Below are 22,963 nucleotides of genomic sequence, written 5' to 3' on the forward strand. Positions count from 1 at the left end.
GAATTTGTGAGATCTGAAAATAAACATCGGGCGAGGGTATACAGGAAAGACGAGCTAATCGTAAACCGGGACAATTCGCGACCTAAATTTATTAAATCTCATTTTGATTCATCATCATAATAATTTTATGAATTTTCATTCATTGCAATTATTATTACTCCATTAACACATTCATTATATCATTACTTTACCATCTAAAAATAAATCACAAAAGTAATTCAGGCTTAAATAATAAAACAATTATTATAATAGCAATAACAATAATAATAAATTACACCGATGTTATGACATGTGAAAATTAAAAAGTCGCGTGAAAATTTATCATAAATCACCTTGAATTATTTTAGTACTGGCTCGTTACCAGCTCAATAACACGCGTTCATGTTAGTATTATCCTTGTTCTTATCCTGAACTTTAAAATATTATATTACTCAAAAGTATATAAAATATACTTTAGTTAAAAGCAATAAATCATTTGTTAATTACTTCCGGGTATAACAGTGACTAATAAACCCGCGAAACCCGAAGATCTATAAATTACAACAATTTACGATTTTAAAACCCACGTCTCTCCCAATTACCGTAGTCTAAATAATCACCGGCGACACAAGTAGTCAACAGAGTTTGTTTAAATACTCACTTGGTTCAAGTCCTTCAACTTTTATTTTCGACACGTCAACATGCGGCTGAACATTGACCTTGATAGGACACTGAGGTACTTTTAGACCACCGTAATTTAGATTAACGGTGTATGTACCCGGCTGAGGGGCGACATAATCTACTGTGTAGGTTCCATCTTCATTGTCAGTCAGCGAAATCGGTAAGTCATGACCCTCAGGACTCTTCATAGTAACGTCTAAGTCACCGTTACCAGCTTCGCGGCAATCAATATTGAAATGTGTCGGAGTATTTGACTTTATTCCTTTCTCTAAACCAGGACCAAAGGCCGCAACCATCGCAGGATTTAATGGCGACGCGACTTTGACTCGATACGGCGATTTCTTCGTAGCAACACCTCCATAATTTACCTGAATAGACAATCAAATGTCAGTAAGTCATAAAAAATTTCCAATACAATGCATAGATTATTATTAAATTATTATTATTTACCATGACTATGTGCTGAGAGCCAGATGTTGGTGCATAGTGCGCCTGTACAGTACCGTCGTGTTTATTTTCCAGCTTAACTGGCACATCACGTCCCAATGCATCTTGAATAGTAACGTCCAGTGGAGCTTGTCCAGCTTTTTTAGCGTCGACGATAAAATGCGTGGGCTTATCACGTGCTACGCCTTCAGGTTGAATACCCGGACCGTGCACTTCAACTTTATCCGGATGGAAATCCGCTTCAGGTTGAATTGTTGCAATGTACGGACTCTTTGGAATGTCCTCATTGTCACAAAGTATGTGGACAGCGTATGGTCCTGGTGCTGTTGGTAAATAAGTCACGTCCGCTGTTCCATCGCCATTGTCATGGCAATCAATTTTAGCTTTAGACGGTCCTTCTATTGAAAATCCTAACGCTCCAGTTTCACCATTTGTATCAACGGTAAATCTAGCCGGATGATTTACCATACCGCCGTGTAATCCAGGACCAAATACGCGTATTGATGATTCTTTATAAGGGCCAACATTTACTTCAAATGGTGACTTGGGTATTTCTTTACCGCCGTATGTTATCATCACAACATGTCTGCCTTCTTTTATCGGCACATAATGACACTTATAATTGTTACCATCAATTTTATTTATTGTTATGGGTAAATTAACACCTCCTGGACCAATGCATCGGGCTTCTGGTATTCCTTCACCCGCATCCTTGGTTATGATAACGAAGTCTGCTATATCTTTAACCCTTACACCATTGGGTAACAGACCACGGCCATAAGCGCGGCATTTTTTAGCATCTGACAGCGGTGCGACGTTAACTCCCATAGGACTTTTTGGTATTAATTTACCAGCGAAAAATACATTCACCGAATGCAAACCAGTTACCGGTGACACGTACTCGCATCTCCAAACGTCGGGTGATGTTTGACGCAATTTAACTGGTACAGTTGTCTTTGAACTCTGTAAGAAAAGAAATTGTTAATTTATAATTATAAAAATATATAATCAATTTATTTTATTATTATCTGTTTAACCTGGGGATCAAGAATAATAACTTCCGGTACTCCGCGACCAGCATCTTTTGTAAAAATGTCGAAATACGTTGGGCGATTTACCACGACACCGTCGGGTTGTAGACCAGGACCACTGGCAGTTACTTTACTCGGGTCACCTGGAACACCTTCGACCGCAACAGTGTAAGGGCTTTTTGGAATTTCACGGCCGCCGTAGAGAACCCGAACTTTGTGAGGTCCCTCGCTCTTAGGAGTATACGAAACAGAGTACGTAAGATTCCTGTCGTTATTAAAACGGATGTCCACTGGTAATTTATGTCCCTTAGCGTCATCGACCGTTACTTCAACGTCGCCTTTGCCAGCTGAGAATGTTTCGACGGTGAAATTTGCTGGCGCATTGACTATCGGTCCTTTAGGTTCGATACCCGGTCCATAGGCGCGAACTCTAAAATGTTATCGTACAAAAAAAATATAAGATATTTAAATAATTGTTGTTTATTGCAGTAATTAAAGTTACTATTCCTTCGTCCACACTAAAAAAAAATCCGCATTAATATTGCCAGTCGGTTACAAGCGTTAAACAATCCGTTGTATTTTTAATAATTATAATTACCACACGCTTGCACACCAGCTAATTTTATTAAAATAAAACTAAAACTTAATTAATTAATTTTAAAAAATTATTATCATACGTTCGTCTAGTTAGATATGTATTCAAACATTAATATTTATTAGAATGAAGGCGTAATATTTCCCTTTAATTATGAATTATATTTATATATTTTTTTTTGTTTATGTATGAATGTCACTACGGCAATGATTAATGCGTAAATCAATAATTAAAATAAATACTTTCGCATCCCGACTTACCGGGGCGGAGGAACGCTGCGACCAAAAAAATGAAATAAATTATTATTAATAACTTAAATATTTTTTTTAAAAATCTATTACTAGTAACTGATAATTAGGAAATTTAAAATTAATAATAATAGATAATTATTTTGTGTAAAAAAAATAATTTACCTGTTGGGATTAGTGCGTGCACGTAAAGGTGCGCCAGTTTTCAATTTAGCATTAGGGTATTGCGACAAATAAGTCATCATCGACAGCTCATCAACATTTGGATTCACCATTTCCTCGGGACTTATAAGCTGGGAGATAAAAAAAAAATTAATGACTTCCTAGTTTATAGATATGACTTATGACTCACCCGCATATTATGTGTAATATAAATGATGGTAAAAATAAAAATAATAAACCTGTGGTATGTTGAGCCAGTCATCAGCAAGACTCATTGCCTCGGAGGCATTTTGTACGGCATCCTTGGGGTTCCAGTCAGGCCAGTCAGGACACAAACCTGGTGCGACTGCATCAACAAGTGCACCAACGGCTCTACCGTCATTCCAGTCAGATGTGAAGTTATTTATTGGTAGCTCAGGTAATTTTGCTTGGATCCAGTGCATCAATCTCTGTTTGGGAGTGGCGCCTTTCTGTGCTTCCTCCGTGTCGTCGTAATCCCACATGGGCATTGAAATTGAATAGTGGAGAATTAGGGTCCATATTAATCCAAGTATCAGTTTAAGCTTACAGTCAACGATATCTGATGAGTCTGCAATTAAAAATATATATAGATATTTATGTAGTATACTATGAATTATCGAGTTTGAATACGTAATTTCTATGGAAAATCAGATGTTTAAAATTTTAATTTTAATTAAAAATTTTATTTATTTAATTTTTTAATTAATTTAAATATAGGGTGAGATAAATGAGTTCGAATGTAGCAGACATGCGACAATTTATAACTTTTAAGTAAATAAATTAATTAAATTTAAAAAAAGGCGCGCTGATTTTTAAAAATTTAAAAACTGCTAATTGTCGGTTATATTTATACTCATTAGAGGTAAAGTTTTTGGCAAGTTTTAGACACTTGAAAAATTTATATAAAATACGCAATAATAATTAATTTTATCACACTATTACAATGCAAGTTTTTGTTACTTTTTTATTAATTGACGTAAAGTATTAAATGTTGAATGAAGCAGTAGTAAAAAATGATACTTCTACTCTATTAATTATTAAAATTTAGGGCCAGTTTTTCACGATTCAAATTAATATTGCTAATATATCGATACATTAATATTATATATATTTACCAGCAATAATAAATTCAAACCCGGTTTGAAAAACTGGCGGTAATAAAAAATTTTATTACTCATATTTAAATAATTTTATAAAATTTTTTATTTTTGAATAAAAAATTAATTAATGTAATTAATATTTTATTATCATTATTATTAGTCATAATAAAGCTTTCATAGAAAATACAGACTCAATACAGACTCAATACAGACTCGGTGCTCGATATTGGCAAAAATAATTATTTTCTTTCATTTTTATGGGCTGGCGTGAATTTAGAAGCCTTGTCTATAGCTTCCATAGAAAATACAGACTCAATACAGACTCGGTATATCAGGTATTATTAGTCATAATACCTGATATATGTAAGTATGATATTCATGTATATATTCTTAGAAACATAATATAAAAATACAAAAATACGTGGGTGTACATAAAAGTGTGACAGTAAGACTGTGGAAATAGAATAAAATATACAAGTGTCTTCGACTCACATTTAATCTCTGAATCATACAATCAAACTAAAAACATTTGAATATTTCAAGATCAATGACTCAATGTATATATATTTATATATATATATTTTTTTTTAAACAGGTCGATATCCTCATTTTACATCAAACTAAAATATTACTGTTAAAAAATATACTATAAATAATAAAATTAATATCGTCAGTGTAATAAAATATAAATTAAAAATTTGAATACCAACTAATTAAAGTTAAAACACCTGATGATGTTAAATCACTTGGCGGTTGATTAAGTGATGTAAATAGTGCGTTCAAGGTGATAAGAAACGTAACAATTTGATTTTTATTTTAAGATTTAAAATCTGAGAGATCATACGCTGTTTATGTCAAATACTTGTAGTCGTGCGAGAATTGTAAGAGCTACAGGTGGATTTTTAGTTGCACAAGAGAAAGAGAGATGATAATAAAAAAAACTTATATGAAAAAAGAGAGATAACTCTAACGAGTTTCAGAAAGAAGACGAGAGTGCCCAAGCGATTCATACCAGTTATTTTAAGCAATTACCAACCAATGACGTCATATATTTCTTAAACGTAACTGACACATCTTTCTATTCATTAATATTACGAGTCTTTTTTTTTATTCAATAGAAGCTGATAAACCAATCGCATATATATATTTTTTTTTTATGTCGACGTATCGTTAAAATAATTATTATCACAAATTTAATATTCGATGTAGTATGAAATTAAAATATTAAATTTGAAAAATAGAATTAAATTTTAATTTTTTAAATTTTATGTAAACAAGTTACATAAATTAGTTTATCATATTTTTATTCGATAAACAAAATTAAATGTTCTACTTTTTAATTATGTAGATATCGAGTATGAAGAATTGGTACATTTATATTTATCGGTGATAAAAAATAATAATTAATAAAGACTTGTGTCATTATATTTTAAAATGAGAGCCGTAGGAGCTATTGCTTCAATTAATAAATCATAAATTTACATGCTCAGTTGCCTGTCACACCCAATTTAAATAGTTTTTTTTTATTATCAACTTCTTTCTTTAGTTTTTTTTACGTTCCACGCACTTACGTCTGTAATTTAAAAATTTTAACCACTAATTACTTGAAAAATTTTTTTACAAAATATTGATCCTGGTTAGCAGACAATTATCAATTTTTGAATTTTTTATTCATCAAATTTACAAGAAAAAAAAAAACTAAAAAATGCACATGTAGAAAATTTAAAAAGCTGCAGGTGCAATTTTTTGAAATATTTTTTTTTTTATAATTTATCTGAAAAAATCCATATCATAAGACATCGGCTGATTGGAATGATACTGAAGTTTGCCGATTTTTTAATTTTTTGATTTTCTTTTTTGACTATAAATTATAAAAAAAAAAATATTTTTAAAAATTGCACCTATAGTTTTCAAAATTTTCTACATGTGCATTTTTTTTTTCTGCAACTGACTTGTTGAAAAAAAAATCCGAAAATTGCTAATGTTCACATTCACACTCATTTAAAAAATATGTTATGGTAATATTTTATTAACAACCGATATTATTTACACTATTGTTAAGTGTAATACAATATTAGCTTTTGTTTATTGTAAGAAACTAGTTTGCGAGCATCGCAGCATGAAGTGATTTTTAAAAATGCCCCTCAATGGATGCTCTATAAATTGTAAAATAATATCGAGTACAAAATAAAAAAAAAACTATAAAAATTTATAAGAGGATCAAGAGGCACTTGAATGTTATTTTATTAATCGACCACCGTGTTAAGGAGTATTTTATTATGCATGTACACAAGACTATATGTAGAGTTTTAAAATACTCTTGAGATAAAATTCAAATAATGAAATATACTCTTTTGAAATCGGTCAATAAACTCAACCACCAGTTGTCGATTTATTTGATTGATCATCTGTAATTCGATTTACAAATTTACTCAAGTTATTAAGATTAAATTTAAATTTTTAAATTCAACTTATTTTATGTAAATAATAAATTTAGACAAAAAAAAATTAATTGGCAATTTAAATTAAATATTTTTAATAATTATTATTATTAATAGTAAAATATAAATTAAAATGTGTGCACGTCTGATATAATAGATGACATCAGTGTCTGTCTGTCTCATCGATGACGATACAATGCGTTTAAACTCATTGGCTTATAACTGGACAATTAAGTTTCTCACACATTAGATAACTAAAAATAAAATGATACTGAAGTTAGCCGACGTCTAATAATATTTTCATTTTTTCAAAACGATAAAATCTAAAAAAAAAAATTTTTTTTAAATTGCGCCAATAGTTTTTTTAATTTTCTACATGTGCGTATTTATATATTTTTTGTAATTGATTCGTAGGAAAAAAAATTAAAAATTTTTAATTGTCTGCTAACTACAGGATCATAAAATAAAAAACTACCACTACAGAGTGTCTAATTTAAATATTTCCCTGTAAAAAATTGGGAGAGAATTCAGATTTTATTAAAATTCAAATTTACTCCACACCTGAGTTCTGGAGTCAAAAATCATTTCGCATGGAGTGAAAAGAATAATTTCGGAATTATGTGAATTTTATTTAAATCCGCCTCTGACCCGTAATTTTAACGTTAAAATAAATTTCTTTTTGGAGTAAATAAATAAAAAACCGGCTCTGCATTTACTCCGGATTTAATCCGCGTTCACTCCGTAAATTGTTTTAGTCTATTATCTAAATAAAAAAAATAATCTGTTTGTCCCAAGTTATGTTCAATGAGTCATGCAGTAATTAGTAATCAACTTGACGACAGCATCACCAAACAACAGCAATCATCATGATCACAATCGTCATCACGTTTATTATAATTATTATTTTTGAACAGACGTTACACGGTTTGGTTAAGAGAAAGTGGGCGTTCTTGTTGACCGTTACAAGGTCACGTCTGGCTAGATGCCTGCAATCTTAACATAATTTTATCACCGATATTGTCTAAATCCAATTACCCCAAAATTATTAAATTACTGCCTGTCATTTCAGTTCTATACCTTGAAAAAATAGTCACCCAAAATTTGACTAAATTAATTAAGTTAATTAAATTAAATTAAATCAAATCAAATCAAATAAAAAGAATTATTCTCATATCTACGTTACCATATATATTTATAGCTATTACGAAATACGAAATAATAATTTGATAAGACTTACATATAATACATGTAAGAATGTTTACGTCCGCAAAACATTTTAAAGTTATCGCGGTTAAGAATGCGCGCGACACTTGCGCGCGGATGCAGTCGGCAAGGATCCACTAAGCCAATGATTTTTTTTTCTTTCCCAATCCTCTATAAATTTAATATAATTCATTATCTACAAGCAAGCAAATAAATTTAAACTCACATTTTAAATTCAAATTAATAAACTTTTATCACTCGATTTAAAATATTATTTTTGGCTTAAAAGAAAACCTAAATAATTCATGAGTATTTTAAATAACGAATAAATAAAATTATAAATATGAACAATAGAACAGGTTACGAGTAAAGAATTTCAAGGATCAGTGTCCTTGTAGACTGTACCTATAGTAAGTCTTAAATTCCGGTATGCCCGGGTTACAAAACAAAATCGATTAATCGTATCGCTGTTCGATAACGCGGTTTAAACTTTTTTTTATTATTATTTATTTAATTACACAGAGAAGCAATCAAATAAAAATCATCTGTTAAAACTTGATAGTGTCCTTGATAACTTTAACGATAAATAATATAATATATATATATACATATGTATAAAACTTACCGATATTAACAATACGTATGCCTTCATCGTCAAGGAATTTCAAAGCGACAGCAACATTTTCCAGTTTTTGTGATCTAAAATTCGGTCTTTTATTGTGTTTAGGCAAACGTTTTTGTGACAAAACTTCTAGCAGATTTACGAGATTTAGACCGTCAGATAAATCACATTCCAGGTCATCAATATATTTGTTTATTGATTTCAAATGTTTGTTGGCCCATCTTGTGAACGTATTCTGCTGTATCCTTTTCCACTGTGCATCCTCTGCTAATTCCCGCTCAAACATTTCGTTCTCGTCTTCCACCACGTTGGAGTTCTCACTCCTGACTGACTTATCATTCTCATTCATTTTATCGCCGGCGTGGTATGAACACGAGGCAAAACTCTATACTCTAGCCTTCAGCTATGTGTACGTATATTCTTTTGAAATGGAGATGGTGATGGTGATGGTGGTGGTGATGGTGTTGGTAGGTATGGTGATGGTACTATTGCTATGTGGATCTCCAAGTAGTGGGGAAATGGAGTGGAGACTGTAGAATTGTATATATTTATTTTTTTTTTTACTTTTTTACTGGTAAAGACTCCAGTCGATGATGATGATGATGATAATGATGCTGTCTATATCGGCCTGTGGGTCAGTATGAGTCACAAGACTCAGAAGGTATTCCTCATCCAAGGTATTCTTTAAAGTCTAGATTCCTTTTATTTATTTATTTTTTTCTTTTGCAGTTAATTCCCTTCTGGGATTTACTTTTTTTTGCTGACCCGGCGTTTGCTGTGCGTGCGTTCCTGTTTCAATTCTGCGCGCGCAAACGTTTTTGTTGATTGCAAAGATTTTTTTTAAAAATACGGGTTTAGTCGGCGGGATGTTCAATATAAATTTAATCGCCGATAGTCCCCGATGGGAAATTGCTGGAGCTGAAAAATATAAATAAATTTAATTATATTTTTAGAAAATAAATTTAGTTTTTTTTTGAGACCCAGCAACTGGGACGACATTTGGAGAGATTTAGTCTAGTTTTGGAGTTTGTTACTAAAGTTTTAGTTTTTGTTTTTTTTTTTCTTTATTATTTTAAAGATTAAGGATAAGGACGTTTACTTTAATCGGCTGTTTACTTTATTTGTCACTTATCGTTTTTAGTCACGTTCTTGGTAATATTTTATTTTGGTTCGGTAATTTCTTGTAAATGTTTTGACAATTGTTTCTATTCCGGTTTTATGTCAAAATTATTTAATAAATAAATTTTTAATATCAATGACATTTTTGTTTTAAATTTACAATGTGAATTTTTCAGTTTAATTTTAAATGCTTGCGGTTATAATATTTCTGTTTTGTTACAAAAATAAATGAGATATTAAAATAAAGGTCAGACTAAAATAATAACTGATAATTTTTGATAATTATTTATTTATAAAATATTTTATTTTTTATCTTTAAGACGCTAATTATTTTTTTCTTTTTGATAATAAAGGCTGTGGACACCCGACAATTTGTTTAATTTTACATAAAAAAATTAAATAACAATAGAAGTAATTTTCAAAAATAAATACCAAGGTTTCAAAATTTTTTTAATTAGAATTAAAAAATTTTCAAATGTCAAATTTTGTAGCTGGGTTAATTATTAATAAAAAAAATTCGATTACTTGTTTTTTTAATAAATAAAAATATGTACGTTATCGACTTATTAAAAACGTCAACGGAGCACAAATTTCGCGGCTAGAATCACACATGGAAACACAAATTAAACATAAACCAGCATTCGTGAGTTTAATTTGAAAAAAGTAAATTTGCCAGCAGACAAATCACAAAAATAAACATATCGTAATTCAAGAACGCAAAAAAAAACATATAAATATATCTCGTTACTCATACATTGAGACATTACTTATATTAAAAAAAAAAAAATCTCCAACTATTTGTAAATTTTCACTCGTAAATTTTTCAGTCAACTTTTGAAGCACATTAAAAATTTTAAAAATTACCTTTTTAAAAAAATTTGAAAAATTCACAATATCAAAGCACGCGCGATTTCTTCTCTACAATGTAGTAGAAGAATAATTAATTAAAGATCACAGAATTTTATAAGAGCTGCTTGAGGATTAAAAGATAATGGCACTTAATACTTTAAGTAGATTTGTTTTAATGAAAAAACCTCTTGAGAAATGACGGCGTGGTCGTTGTCGTCGTCGATATTTAAAAACCGTTTAACATGCGTCTTCGTAACGGAGGCAAAAGCAGGTCTGAGTGAAGTTCTCCAAGAATAGTACTTGGTAGCTCACGTTAAAGCTTCTGTAACACCCCCCGCACTTGACAATTTTACCCCGAAACATTGATATTGGATAGGAGGGGAATGAAACCGAGCTATATATACACAGACGATCTTTCTTCTCTACCACACGCAAATTCACTTAATATAAGATTTTATAGCGAGATGAAGAAGGAGCCAATGTTACAAAAACAAAGCGCATTCATTATTCATCTCTTGGTTCTAAAAAAAAATAACAATCATATTTATATTTTATAATAATAACATTTTTATATAAATAAATCGTTGAGTAATGATTTGAATTGTTGAGCAATTTGGCTTTAGTAAACAATCTACGGTGAAAAAAAAAATGACGTAAAAACAATTTTTTCTTAAGGAAAATCAATCAAAATTAATAAATTATTAATTATATGTTCAAGTTAATTATGAAAAATATTTTTTTTGACTGAAGAAAATCGAAATTCATTTACGAAACTCCAAAAAAAAAGATCTTCATATCTCGAGTTAAGCTCAGATTTTTTTAAGAAAATTATTTTGAATGAAATTTTCAAATTTTTTCACTAATCTGTAAAAAAAAAAAATTCGTTACACAAATGCTCAAAAATTGAGGGAATTCTGAGCATTTTTGAAATTTTTAAAAAATTAGAAAATTTTCAACTGAAGGCTTTTCTTGCGTATTACTTTTTTTAAGCAAAAATAATTTGATTTAACAATTTTTTGGTTTTGGAGAAAAAAAAAAGAAATTAATTAGGAATTATGAACATTTACGACTTTTACCAGAAATTCAAGTATGAGATGTAAAAAAATAAAAAAGATTTGAAAATATTTATGAACATTTTTTCTTTGAAAATTTTTCACACTTCTAATTATTTTAAATTTCCAAAAATGTTCAACTCAAACTCAAAGTTCGAAATTGTCTCAATTTTTGAAGTTCACTGTCAGGCATGACAGAAAAATTTTTTTTGCACGGGAAAAATATATTAAGATTGAAAATTTCCAACAGCATAATTTCTTGTAAGGAAATACAATATATATAAAAAATATTTTTTCTCTCAGTGTAATATAGTTTAGTTAAATAGATTTTAATTTATAATTTTTAAAGTAAAAGTAAATACATGACCCGGTCTGGCCCATGGACTTATTCATCAGATTATGGTTTGTCTGACGAAATCATTTACCTTCATAAGCACATTTTAAATTGCAAACCGTATATGGCTATAGTCTTCTAATAAAGTAACTTGTATTAAACATTTAACACATTGATAAGTCTATAAATACATTGAGAAGAAAAATATCTTGAGGAGTTTAAAAACTCTTTTTTACTATGGCCGAGTTTCGCTCTTGACCATATGAGGTAAAATAAAAATAAATAATTACAATTCTTATTTTTAATTTATACAAAATTAATAAAAAAAAAAAAAAAAAAAAAAAAAAACAAATTAATTGTTGTTGCATTGAACTGATAAAAAAAAAGTATTTTCCGATGAAAAATTTTTTAGCTTCTTGTTATTGTGAAGGTGAGTCATAAAGAAAATATTTCTTTTGAAATAGTAGTTTTTTGAAGAGAATGAAAGGTGAATATGCATCTTATACCTGAGAAAAGATTATCCCCGGGCTATTTATCAAAACATACACGAGCTAGTTGAAGATTCAAATATTAAAATGAAACGAAACGAGTGAAATTTTATAAGACCTAACGGATGATTGATTTATTGATTATTTATGATACTAAAAGATTTAAGATATTTATATTTTTACTAAAGTGATATATTATTTTATTTTTTTAATAATTGTTTGCTTTTGTTAATCTAATTTTGGAGAATGCGATAAGATCGTACATTTACTTATATATTTATTTATTATTCAAGTATTTGAATAGTCAACAAACTTTTTTGTTATTCCCGTGTAAAAAAAATTCGTTCCAAAAATATTTCCAAAAAAAGGTCATGACAGTGAACTTCCAAAATTGAGACAATTTTGAACTTGAGGTTGAACATTTTTGGAACTTTGAAAAATTATAAAGTAAAAAATTTTAAATTGAAAGCTTTTCCCGCGCGTTTTTTTATTCTTTGAGCAAAAAGTAATTTTATTTGGCAATTTTTTGGATTTGAAAAACATTAAAGAACAAGAAATTAATTAAATTATTGCTCAGGTATGAGGCAAAAAAAATAAAAACGATTTGAAAATCTTTCTGGTCATTTTTTGACTTATTCAAAAATAGTTTGAAAAATGAGTAATTAAAACTTTTGAACTCACAAAATTCCAAAAAAAAAAAACCTACAAGAAAAGTCGACATATTTGAAAATTTTTCACACTTGTAAATATTTTAAAATTCCAAAAATGTTCAACTCTAAGTTCAAAAATGTCTCAAATTTGAAAAATCACTGTCAGTTATATTTTTTAAACATTTTTTGAAAGATTTTTTTTTACACACGTTGTCATTAATAAAAAATTTTTATACTAATCAACGCAATAATAAAACAACACAAAAAATAACAAAATTATTTAATTAATAAATCAATAAAATCCAATAACTAAAACCAAACTTACAATAAAAAATTAAAATAATTAATTTTACAAACTAGTATTGCAATTAATTTAACAAAATGTATTATCACTTGTATATAAATATATTTTTTATGATAAAATATAAACATACCTTATAATAATTCAACAGTCAAATATTTAAGTAATAAAATTTAGCCATAGTCATTTTAAAAATATTTATCTTTAATATTATCTATAAATTAATGGAGAGTTTACTGCTTATTGTCTACCCCATTCATAGCGTTGTATTTAATTCTTCGTTGCATGTTCACACAATTGTCTTTTTGATTTTTTTAAAGACGAAATTGTCGTGTATAAAAAAAATAATTATGCGCTCAAAGTCGACACAACTTTTTTAGCCGCTTCATCTAAATCGTTGATCATCGTAAAAGGCGGGCCATACTCTTGCAAAATTTTTCTTGCTTCCAAAACATTTGTTCCTTGCAATCTAACTACTACTGGTTTATTTATTTTCAACTGTTTGGCAGCGGCGACTAATCCCTTAGCTATTGTCGCACAATTTACAATCCCTCCGAAGATATTTACAAAAATAGCTTTGGCTTTAGGATCTATAATTAAAATAATAATCAAAGTAATGCTAGTAAATAAATTATATCAATAAATACCTTCAGCTACGATACGGAACGCATGGAATACTTGTTCTTCTGTAACACCTCCGCCAACATCTAAGAAATTTGCTGGTTCTCCGCCATTCATTTTAATAATATCCATTGTGGCCATGGCTAAACCTGCGCCATTGACTAAAAAAATATTAAATCGGGAGTTAACTCGGAGTGAATAAGAATTTTATTTATTTAAATACTCAGAGTTCCGGAGTTTTTTTTTTTTTTAAATTACTCTACTATTGGCGGAGTGATTTTGGAGTGAACTACATTTTATGTAACTCCCCTTTGGAGTGAATTTTACTCCAAAGGAATTAAATAAGTACACAGTCATCGGCTCCTAATTCACTCCGGATTTAATCCGCTATTTTTTTACAGTGTATAGATAATAGTTTAAAAAAAAAAATTTGTACCTAAACAACCAATATTTCCATCCATATTTACATAATTCAAATTATATTTCGACGCCTCAATTTCTCTGGGATCTTTTTCACTGACGTCCTCCATATCAAAAATGTCTTTCTGTCGAAATTGCGCATTATCATCAAACGCTATTTTGGCATCAACAGCAACAACTTGTTTATCTTCAGTCTCAACAAATGGATTTATTTCAATTTGCAGCGCATCAATGTCGACAAATAATTTCCATAAATTTTTCAATTCAAATATCGCTTTCTGCTTAATATCATCATCAGTAAACCCTAAAAATTCAGCAACTTCCTTAGCTATTTTATCGTCAATCCCATAATAAATATCAAGTGGTATCGTTTTAACAGCTTCGGGATTTTTTTCAGCAACTGTTTCAATGTCAACACCACCAGCTGGTGATGCAATGAGTACCGGTCCATTATGCGATCTGTCCATTAATATGCAGAGATATGTTTCTCTTTTTATATTGACAGACTCAGCTATCATGACTTTTTGTACGAGAATACCATCCTTTGTTGTTTGTTTTGTTATTAATTTGTGACCCAGCATTTTCTTAACAATATCTTTGACCTCTTGCGGACTGTAATCACCCGCAAGAATATATAAATAAATAATCAATTAAATGACAATTTTACTGAGATAAAATTTTTAAAAATTACTTACAGTTGTTATCAATTAAGAGTTAAAATTTATTGAGTCAATTTGAAAATTCTAATTATAAAATTGACATGAAGATTTTACTGAAAATAATTCTTCAAGATTTCGTTCAACTACCAATTGATGTTAACTGTATGTAATTTTTTAAAAATCTATATCTCAGGGAAAGTGTTCTTTTTTCAATTAATGCTTTAATTTTTTTTAATTAATTGATAAAATTTTACTGCGATTACGACAGTTGGATCATTAAAATTTTTACAAAGTCGGCGCACTCCCTAAGTAGCACAGAGACAACTTTAAGATTTCTTTTAAAAGGACAAGACAATTTTTTTTGTCAAAGTTTTTTTTATATAAATAAGACATACAGAAATTAATCCTAGGAGTCATAGGAAATTTGTCTTTTTCAACAGCCTCAAAACTTCTATCTTATAGATGTCATAAAACCAAGTGTACCACTTGGGTGAGAATGGTCAAGACACCAACATGTTGAAAAAGCGATCAGAAATTTTTGTCATCGAAAAAATATCCGCTTAAAAGACTTGATGCAAAAATAATTTTTACTCCAAAATTTTTGAGTTGTAATTTGAAGAAAATGGAGAAAAAAAATTGATGCCTACAGCACGTGGTGTTCCCAAGCGGTCACCCATCCAAGTACTAACCACGCTCAATGGTACTTAACTTCAGTGATCAGACGAGAACTGGTGGAATGACCATGATATGACCGTTGGCTATTATAAGAAATTGTCTTGTACTATTTCTACACTTGCTATCAAATCATAAAACTTGGGGTAGAATTACTATTTGTGACGACTACTCCATTTTCGGACAATTGATACTTTAATATAATTAATGAAAAAGTATAAAAAAAAAAGCTTCCATTTTAATAGTGTGATAAAAAAATCTTTGATTAGATTTAAAAAATTAAATATGTCATTACATCCCAAGTAACAAACCTGGATTTGTGACATCAATAAGATAAAAGTTTTGAGACTGTTTTATGACCTATCAACAAGGCACCAATATGTTGACAAAATATCAGAAATTTGTCATCAAAATAATTTTTTAATTGAAATGACTTTTTTAAGATGAAAAAAAGATGTCAAATTTCCTATGACTCCTACGACCAACTTCTGTATGTCTTATTTATATAAAAAAAAATGGTCTTGTCCTTTTAAAAGACATCTTAAAGTTGTCTCTGTACTACTTGGGCTTAAATAATAAATTTGTTAAAATTATAAATATTAAATACTCACTCTTTGGTTAAATGCACACCGCCTTTAAACCCATTATCAAACCATCCTTTACCTCGTCCACCAGCCAAAACTTGAGCCTTAATAACATATTCATTAGCATCTAAAAAAATAATTAAAATATAACAGCTAATTTATATAAATAAAAAAAAAATTAATCTTGGTTCTAAGACAATTTTCAATTTTCGGATTTTTTTTCTACAAATCAATTACAAAAAAAAAAAAAAACTAAAAATAAGCACATGTAGAAAATTAAAAAAGCTGCAGGTGCAATTTTTTTAAATATTTTTTTTTTATAGTTTAACATTTCTAATAAAATCCAAAAACTATTAGACCTCGGCTAACTTCAGAACCATGTAAGAATTAAATAAAATACTTACGAAATTTATCAAGTGCACTATCAGTTTTTTGTAGATCATCAATAATCGTAAAATTCTGTACTGAAACACCACTGTCTTTTAGCAGCACCTTGCTCTGGTACTCCAATAAATTTAAATGTCTTATTGACAATAATCCAGCCTGCGAATATTTAGTCAAAGATCCAACAGAACTGACTAGTTTACGAGTTAAAAAAGCCGACATTATTAACCTGTTTTTCTTAACAATATAATTAATAATTAAAATAATTTCCTCTTATTTTGTATCAATATTTCAAATAATAATTCAGTCTTATTGGATGATTACACAATAACTCTTCAGTGATATCGATTACCTTATCTTTTTTAATTTATACATGAGTATATATAAATATGTAATTTTATTTGCTTTTATACATAAAATTAAAATCTGCTTTCGCGTAGTATCCTCTCAAAACAGCATGTAAAAAAAAAACAAACATATTACATACGTATAAGTATAAAATAAAATAAGAGCACATATGCGCGTTGAATTTAATCAATCGGACAGTTTCGCGGGTTATCGGGAAATTTAAATTTAACGCGGGAAAAAAGTTTGCGTTTAAATATAATCTACTGATAACATATTATATATTTTTTCATTGTCTACAATTACACTCGTCTAATAATCAAGCATCTACATTTTTTTTTATTGTTGTTATTATTATTATAAAAGTGATAAATTTATAAGGGAGTGGACAGTAAATTAAAATTTATAATTTAATTTTGATGAGTGTAAATGTAACTGACAAGTGTCAATTTTTTTAAATTTTGAATAAATAAATAAAATGTAAGTTGGATAGAAAAATATTATTCGAGACACAGTCTGTACTAGGTCTTTTAGGGAACAGTCAAGTTTTCAGTTTCTAGGCTTTAAAAAATTCTGGATTACTTCTTGAAGTGTCTAGTACATGGCCCAGAAGTTTCCAAAGTCAAAAGTAAAATTTTTATTAACAAAAATTTAAGAATAATAAAAAAACTTAATTTTTAAAAAATTGACTGCTCCTCCAAAGACCCAATAAACAAACGCAGAGTTAAAATGCTAATTATTACATCATTAAACATGATGACGTATCAAAAACATTCAGTAGACGATTTTATATGATCAAGTTGCTGAATAAGTCCCAATAAAGGGACGAAACGTTCAATATATGCTCAAAATAAAATTATAAATTTTAATTTACTGTTCATCCTATTAATTTATCATTTTATTAAGTTGATCTGGACATGATTTTAAATTAAGTAAATTATTATTATTTTTTGTTATGATAATTTATAATTAAGTGATTAATTAAAACAAGTATGATATATTATTTTAAGTTATCTACGACTGTTAAGAAACATTATCATTATTTTGTTCAAGCGGAAGTTCTTGTTGATTATCATAATTATTTGTGGGATAACTTTCATACTGCTGTTGATCAGCTTGATTATTTAGACCCTGGTTTGATTCGGGATAAAGTGACGGGTCGTACTGCTCGTACTGCTGATAATCTTCAGCTGTATATTCACCATGATAGTTAGGATCATGTGCTGTGTAGTCTTGGTAATTTTGATTGTCTTGTAATCCATACTGCGGTACTTCCGCCTCGGTGTTTTTATTTTCTCCATTGTAAGCTTGTTGATAATTATTTTGATCGATGTCATACTCGGGGTTTGTATTCTGATTAATATTTTGATTTGCTGTGGAATTTTTTTGTGACTTCAGGGGGATTTCTGATGACACTGATTGTCCTGTAAAAATATTTATTATCAATATTCATAATAATAATACTAATAATTAAATTTAAATATTAATTAAATTAATAACCTTTTTTATTTTCAAATGATTCTTTTATTTTATTTGTCAAGTCGTTTATTTTTTCCTGTAAGTTGACAATTTCTTCCCTAGTAATTTAAAAAATTAATTTCTTATTTTTAATTGATTTATTATTTTCATTAAACTCATTTTAAGTAATTACAACTATTACTGTGCTGATAGAGGTGCTTATGACTGGAGAACAACGGACTTCTTTTTCGGATTTATTTTAAGTTTCAAGTCAACCTTTACAGTGCGTTTCTTTTTTGAAGGTGAAGTTGTCAAAGTTAATGGTCCATCATCCATGTCAACCGGTTCCTCTGTCAACACAGAACAGCCTGATGCATTTTATTGCGACATAATTTTACGATAATTTACTAATTAATATTAATTATAAAAAAAAATGTTTGAAAAAAAAAAAAAACAACCCGCCTAAATATTCGCGGTGATTATTTTTAATAGTATATTGTGTGACAAGGGATGAAACAAAAGGATTTCAGACCAGGGTGAGACTGACATCACCTGCAGTCCGAAATCGTCTTTCATCCTGAGTTACACACTAGATTTTTCATTATTGCCTGCATTGGAACTTAAAGTTTCAGTGTCAGCAGCTAATCAGAAAGAAGTTAATTTGAGACCAATGGTGTCATCAACTATTAAATTGTCATTTGCAATTTATAATTAAGCAGAAACTATAAATACTATTTATTATTGACACTAATTTTTATAAAACTTAACCACAGTCAGAACTGTCATTTACGTAAATAAAATTAATGCTCTGAAATGACTATTAAAAAAATGACAAGTATCAGAGTTCAAATTGCGAAAGCCTTCAGTCAGCGGGCAGAAAAATTATTTTATTCCCTCGGGACGAAACAAGTTTGTTTCTGCCCGCTGACTAAAGGTATTCACAATTTACGCATCTGCTAATATTAATTCGCGGCATTGGACTGAAATTCGCTTCTTTCGATTGGTTGTCACTTTAAGAGACACTGAAACTTAAGTTTCCATCCTGGTATAATGAAAAATAATTTATTGTTTTTTAAATTATAATCAAAATAATACTTGTGCGTGAGATTGTTAGCATCCAAACGCTGTGTGAGAGATTGGCATTCGGCAGACAGTTGTGAGACGAGCATAGCCTGATTGCTGAGAGCATCTTCAAGACCAGCAACTGTGGTAGCTAGAGAATTTCCAAGTTATTCAATAAACTGAATTATATTAGTCAATTTAAATAATAAATTGACTAATATTTTTTTTTCTTACTACCCATGCGTGGCATAATGCCGATTTCCCACACAAATTTTGTTCAACAAATCTTTGTTTTAAATTAACAGACGTCATACTAATTACTTACACCAGTACTTTTTAATAATTAATAATTATTTTGTTTTGTTATCACAATCTACGGACAATATACCCAACACAGGTAACTTAATAATATCTTACCATGTTTTGTTTCCATGTCCATTATCATTGATGTCAAATCTTTTTCATTATCCAGCCGAGGTGTAGCTGCTGGTGTCTGGCTGTCAGCGCGAATTATTTTAACCATATTCAGCTAAAATAATAAATAAATAATTTTTTATCGGAAATATCAATAAAAGAAAGTGGAAATATTTATTATAAATATTTTACTTCTTTTTCTAACGAAGCAATTTGTTCAGATAATCGTAAATTTTCACGTCGGCAATGAACAATATCAGCATCAGCGCGTTCCAATCTTTGCTTGTAAGAATTTATTTCTGTTTGCCAACGACTTTGCTCTTGCTTGGCGTGTCTTTCACTTCTTTCTGCTGATAATTTTGCCGTTGCGACTTCTTGCTCGACTGCATCTTTCTCAGCTGCCATTTGATTTAAATCACTTTGTAAATTTGCTAAAAAAATTATAATAAATAAATAAATATAAATAATTAAAGTTAAAAAAATAATAAATAAAATTTACAAATTTTATTGTGTAATTCCTTCTTGAGATCATCAATTAGCGCTTGCTTCTGAGCCAATTCTCTCTTCAAATCCAAAATTTCTCTCCGCTGTCTCTCAATCTCCAACTGAGACTTGGAGGCAGCGTCCCAGTGAGTCGCGACGTCAGCTGAAAGCTGCTCAACTTGTTGACCATAACGTCTTTCGACTTGATGTCTCTCATCTGCCAGCCGTCGAGACGTTTCTTGTGTAGCCTCCCGGATTTTATCCCGTTGTCTCTCTAGTTCATCTTTTAGTCTACGAATTTCCGATTCTGCTTGACATTTTTCAAACTCCGTTTGCTGAATAGAATCTATGGCGCGTTTAGCTTTCAGCGTTGCCTCAGCCTCGCGATCACGCGCGACTTGTAAATTTCTCAATGTCTCCTCCAACTTAACAGACAATTCGCGTTTTTCTTTCATCACCTGATCCAACTGATGGACAGTCTCTGGACTGGTATCAATAGCATCCGTAAACTTTTTACTACCAGCCTGACTCTCTTCCAGAGCTTTCTTCAGTTCTATTTTCGCTTGAGTCAACTGTGCCTCCAGTTCACTGATTCGCGACTCATACATTATACTCGGGCCCTCAATTAACTGATGTAATTTTATTTTTTTACCAGGACTAGACTGAATGTGATCAACATCCACCGACTTGTCTCTTTTATTTTCATCTTGACTGTCATATTCATTTAAAAATGATTTAAGCAACACCGTCTTATTTTTATCATGCAGCGCCTCGTTTTCCGCCACAACATCACGGATTTTACCGAGCAAATTTTTTAATTCTTCCTTACAGTACTGAGACTCAGATTCCAACTGCTCAATATATTCTTCCTGACGTATTATAAATGTTGACATTTCTTTCGGTGTCATTTGTGAATTATCGCCGCTCAATACCGAAGTAATTGGCAGACGTTTGTCTAATACTAATCCTGTATTAGTTCTTGATGATAAATTACCTGGAAAACCTTTTGAACAATCACTTACTACACTTCTGTCATCTGTATCATCCGCTGACTCATGCAACTTTGTATTACTTCGTCTATAAATATTTTTTTCTCGCATTATTTTACTGAAATAAATTTTTTTTAAATTAATATCAAACAAATTATATATTTTAAGTATAAAAAAAATATATATATATATATTACCCAGATCCTCTTGGAGTGTAAGATTCAGCTAGTAAATATTTCAAACGTGATACTGCTTCTCTGTAAGCTGTTTCTGTATAATCAGGTATTTTTTTTTTATTAATATCCATTTTTTGTATATAATTTAATTTCCTAAGAAAAAAAAATAATATTAATATTTATAATTAAAAATAATAATAATTGTTTTTTAATTAACTGGTAGACTTCATGAGTGTGAATGTAGCAGACATCAAATTTAAAATTAATAATAAATAGAGTAAATAATTAATAAAATAAAATTTTTAAAAAATGGGCATTTGAAAAATTTTAAAATTAATAAGTGCATTTTTTATAAATATTTTTTTTTAATTATTTACTCTATTTATTTATAAATTTAAATTTATCTCATGTCTGCTATATTCACTCACGCAGACTTCTAGTCTCTTTCAAAATTATTTACTATATGTGGTGATATTTCGTGGGTCCAATACCCATATCCTCAGACCATAAATCTATTGACTCGATAAAAAAATTTTATTTAAATTTTTGTAATTAATTATTTTTTTATTGATATGATTTTTTCTTTTTTATTTTCATGTTTTTCGTTTTTTTAAAGTCTGTTTTAAGTTCGTATTTAGTAATTTTTTTAAAAAATTTTATTTAAAAAAAATGTGGTCAGTATAAGCAGTGAAAGTAGTCTGAGGATGTTGGGTATTGGACCCACGAAATATCACCATATAGTAAATAATTTTTAAAGTGATCCGAAGTCTGCTAATTAATTTAAAAAAAAACAAATATTAAAACCGATCAGAAAAATATATATTGAAAAATTTTTTAAAAAACAAATAGTAATAATAATAAAAACTTACTTTAGTTTGAAACGTTTTGGTCTTCCAAAAGGTGCATTTTCAATATGATTAAAATAAAAATTACTTTTCGGTTTAGAGTAATAAGATTTGAATGGTAATTTAGGTCGTGATAAGTAACTTCCAGGACTTTGAATAGCTAATGAGGATGTACCAGTTCGACATCGTCGAGAATAGTTGTTGGTCGGTAGCATTCCGTTAGCATTATGGCATCTAGGTTGCTTTGACGGGGATTACATATAAGCTCGTTGAGTCGTAGTTGAATCGATTATGACGGTAATATACAGGAGTCGGACGTACAAATACACTGTTAAATCTGAAATCTTTAAACAGTACTTGGGAGGGCTTGTAAGCTAAGTCAACCAACCAAGTAAATTGAACTTTTGTACAATGGGACGTAACCAGAGACTGGTACCAGTGGAAAATAGCGTGCAGAAAGTCATCCGTGCTTATGAGAGACAGGCACCGTCACTATCACGCCATCCTCTCATACCTTGACTATCATTT

General features: G+C 29.5%; 3 protein-coding genes and 1 non-coding gene across 10 annotated transcripts in view; all 4 read right to left on the reverse strand.

The window, feature by feature from the left end:
• LOC103574099 (filamin-A) overlaps positions 1 to 10,780 on the reverse strand; it is a 30,763-nt gene extending 19,983 nt beyond the window's left edge. Inside the window, exons 1-7 of one of the 2 annotated variants that reach the window (XM_008553457.3) lie at positions 10,514 to 10,780; positions 8,534 to 9,448; positions 3,383 to 3,732; positions 3,147 to 3,274; positions 2,145 to 2,568; positions 1,111 to 2,070; positions 641 to 1,028 (exon numbers count right to left, since the gene is read on the reverse strand). In XM_008553457.3, the coding sequence (XP_008551679.1) occupies positions 641 to 1,028; positions 1,111 to 2,070; positions 2,145 to 2,568; positions 3,147 to 3,274; positions 3,383 to 3,732; positions 8,534 to 8,879 (2,596 nt within the window). In that variant the 5' untranslated portion in view covers positions 8,880 to 9,448; positions 10,514 to 10,780. The remainder of the gene's footprint in view (positions 1 to 640; positions 1,029 to 1,110; positions 2,071 to 2,144; positions 2,569 to 3,146; positions 3,275 to 3,382; positions 3,733 to 8,533; positions 9,449 to 10,513) is intronic. The other variant, XM_008553455.3, reaches the window with a different exon arrangement.
• A 2,628-nt stretch (positions 10,781 to 13,408) lies between these two features.
• On the reverse strand, positions 13,409 to 17,129 carry LOC103574100 (succinate--CoA ligase [GDP-forming] subunit beta, mitochondrial). Of its 2 annotated transcripts, none has more exons than XM_053740951.1 (6): positions 17,016 to 17,129; positions 16,684 to 16,892; positions 16,307 to 16,406; positions 14,381 to 14,976; positions 13,971 to 14,105; positions 13,409 to 13,913 (listed from the first exon to the last, which is right to left on the reverse strand). In XM_053740951.1, exons 1-6 carry the CDS (start codon positions 17,036 to 17,038, stop codon positions 13,672 to 13,674), a joined length of 1,305 nt encoding a protein of 434 aa, XP_053596926.1. In that variant the 5' UTR covers positions 17,039 to 17,129; the 3' UTR covers positions 13,409 to 13,671. The 2 variants fall into 2 exon arrangements, with proteins under 2 accessions (XP_053596926.1, XP_053596927.1); XM_053740952.1 differs by having other exon boundaries at positions 16,684 to 16,900; positions 17,016 to 17,103.
• Positions 15,664 to 15,782, reverse strand: LOC128668317 (5S ribosomal RNA). Its single transcript, XR_008404078.1, has one exon. It is a non-coding gene; the product is annotated as a 5S ribosomal RNA (ribosomal RNA).
• Positions 17,016 to 22,911, reverse strand: LOC103574102 (serologically defined colon cancer antigen 8 homolog). Of its 5 annotated transcripts, XM_008553461.3 has the most exons (8): positions 22,460 to 22,911; positions 21,612 to 21,743; positions 20,442 to 21,532; positions 20,135 to 20,373; positions 19,946 to 20,057; positions 19,562 to 19,679; positions 18,509 to 18,585; positions 17,016 to 18,432 (listed from the first exon to the last, which is right to left on the reverse strand). In XM_008553461.3, exons 1-8 carry the CDS (start codon positions 22,648 to 22,650, stop codon positions 18,032 to 18,034), a joined length of 2,361 nt encoding a protein of 786 aa, XP_008551683.1. In that variant the 5' UTR covers positions 22,651 to 22,911; the 3' UTR covers positions 17,016 to 18,031. The 5 variants fall into 5 exon arrangements, 4 of the variants coding, with proteins under 4 accessions (XP_008551683.1, XP_008551686.1, XP_008551685.1 ...); XR_008404035.1 differs by lacking the exon at positions 19,562 to 19,679 and having other exon boundaries at positions 18,423 to 18,432; positions 18,509 to 18,816; XM_008553464.3 differs by lacking the exons at positions 17,016 to 18,432; positions 19,562 to 19,679 and adding an exon at positions 18,669 to 18,816 and having other exon boundaries at positions 18,508 to 18,585.
• Between the last annotated feature and the right edge of the window lie 52 nt (positions 22,912 to 22,963).

The sequence above is a fragment of the Microplitis demolitor genome, chromosome 7 (genome assembly GCF_026212275.2).
Source record: "Microplitis demolitor isolate Queensland-Clemson2020A chromosome 7, iyMicDemo2.1a, whole genome shotgun sequence".
In the NCBI taxonomy this organism is placed as follows: domain Eukaryota; kingdom Metazoa; phylum Arthropoda; class Insecta; order Hymenoptera; family Braconidae; genus Microplitis; species Microplitis demolitor.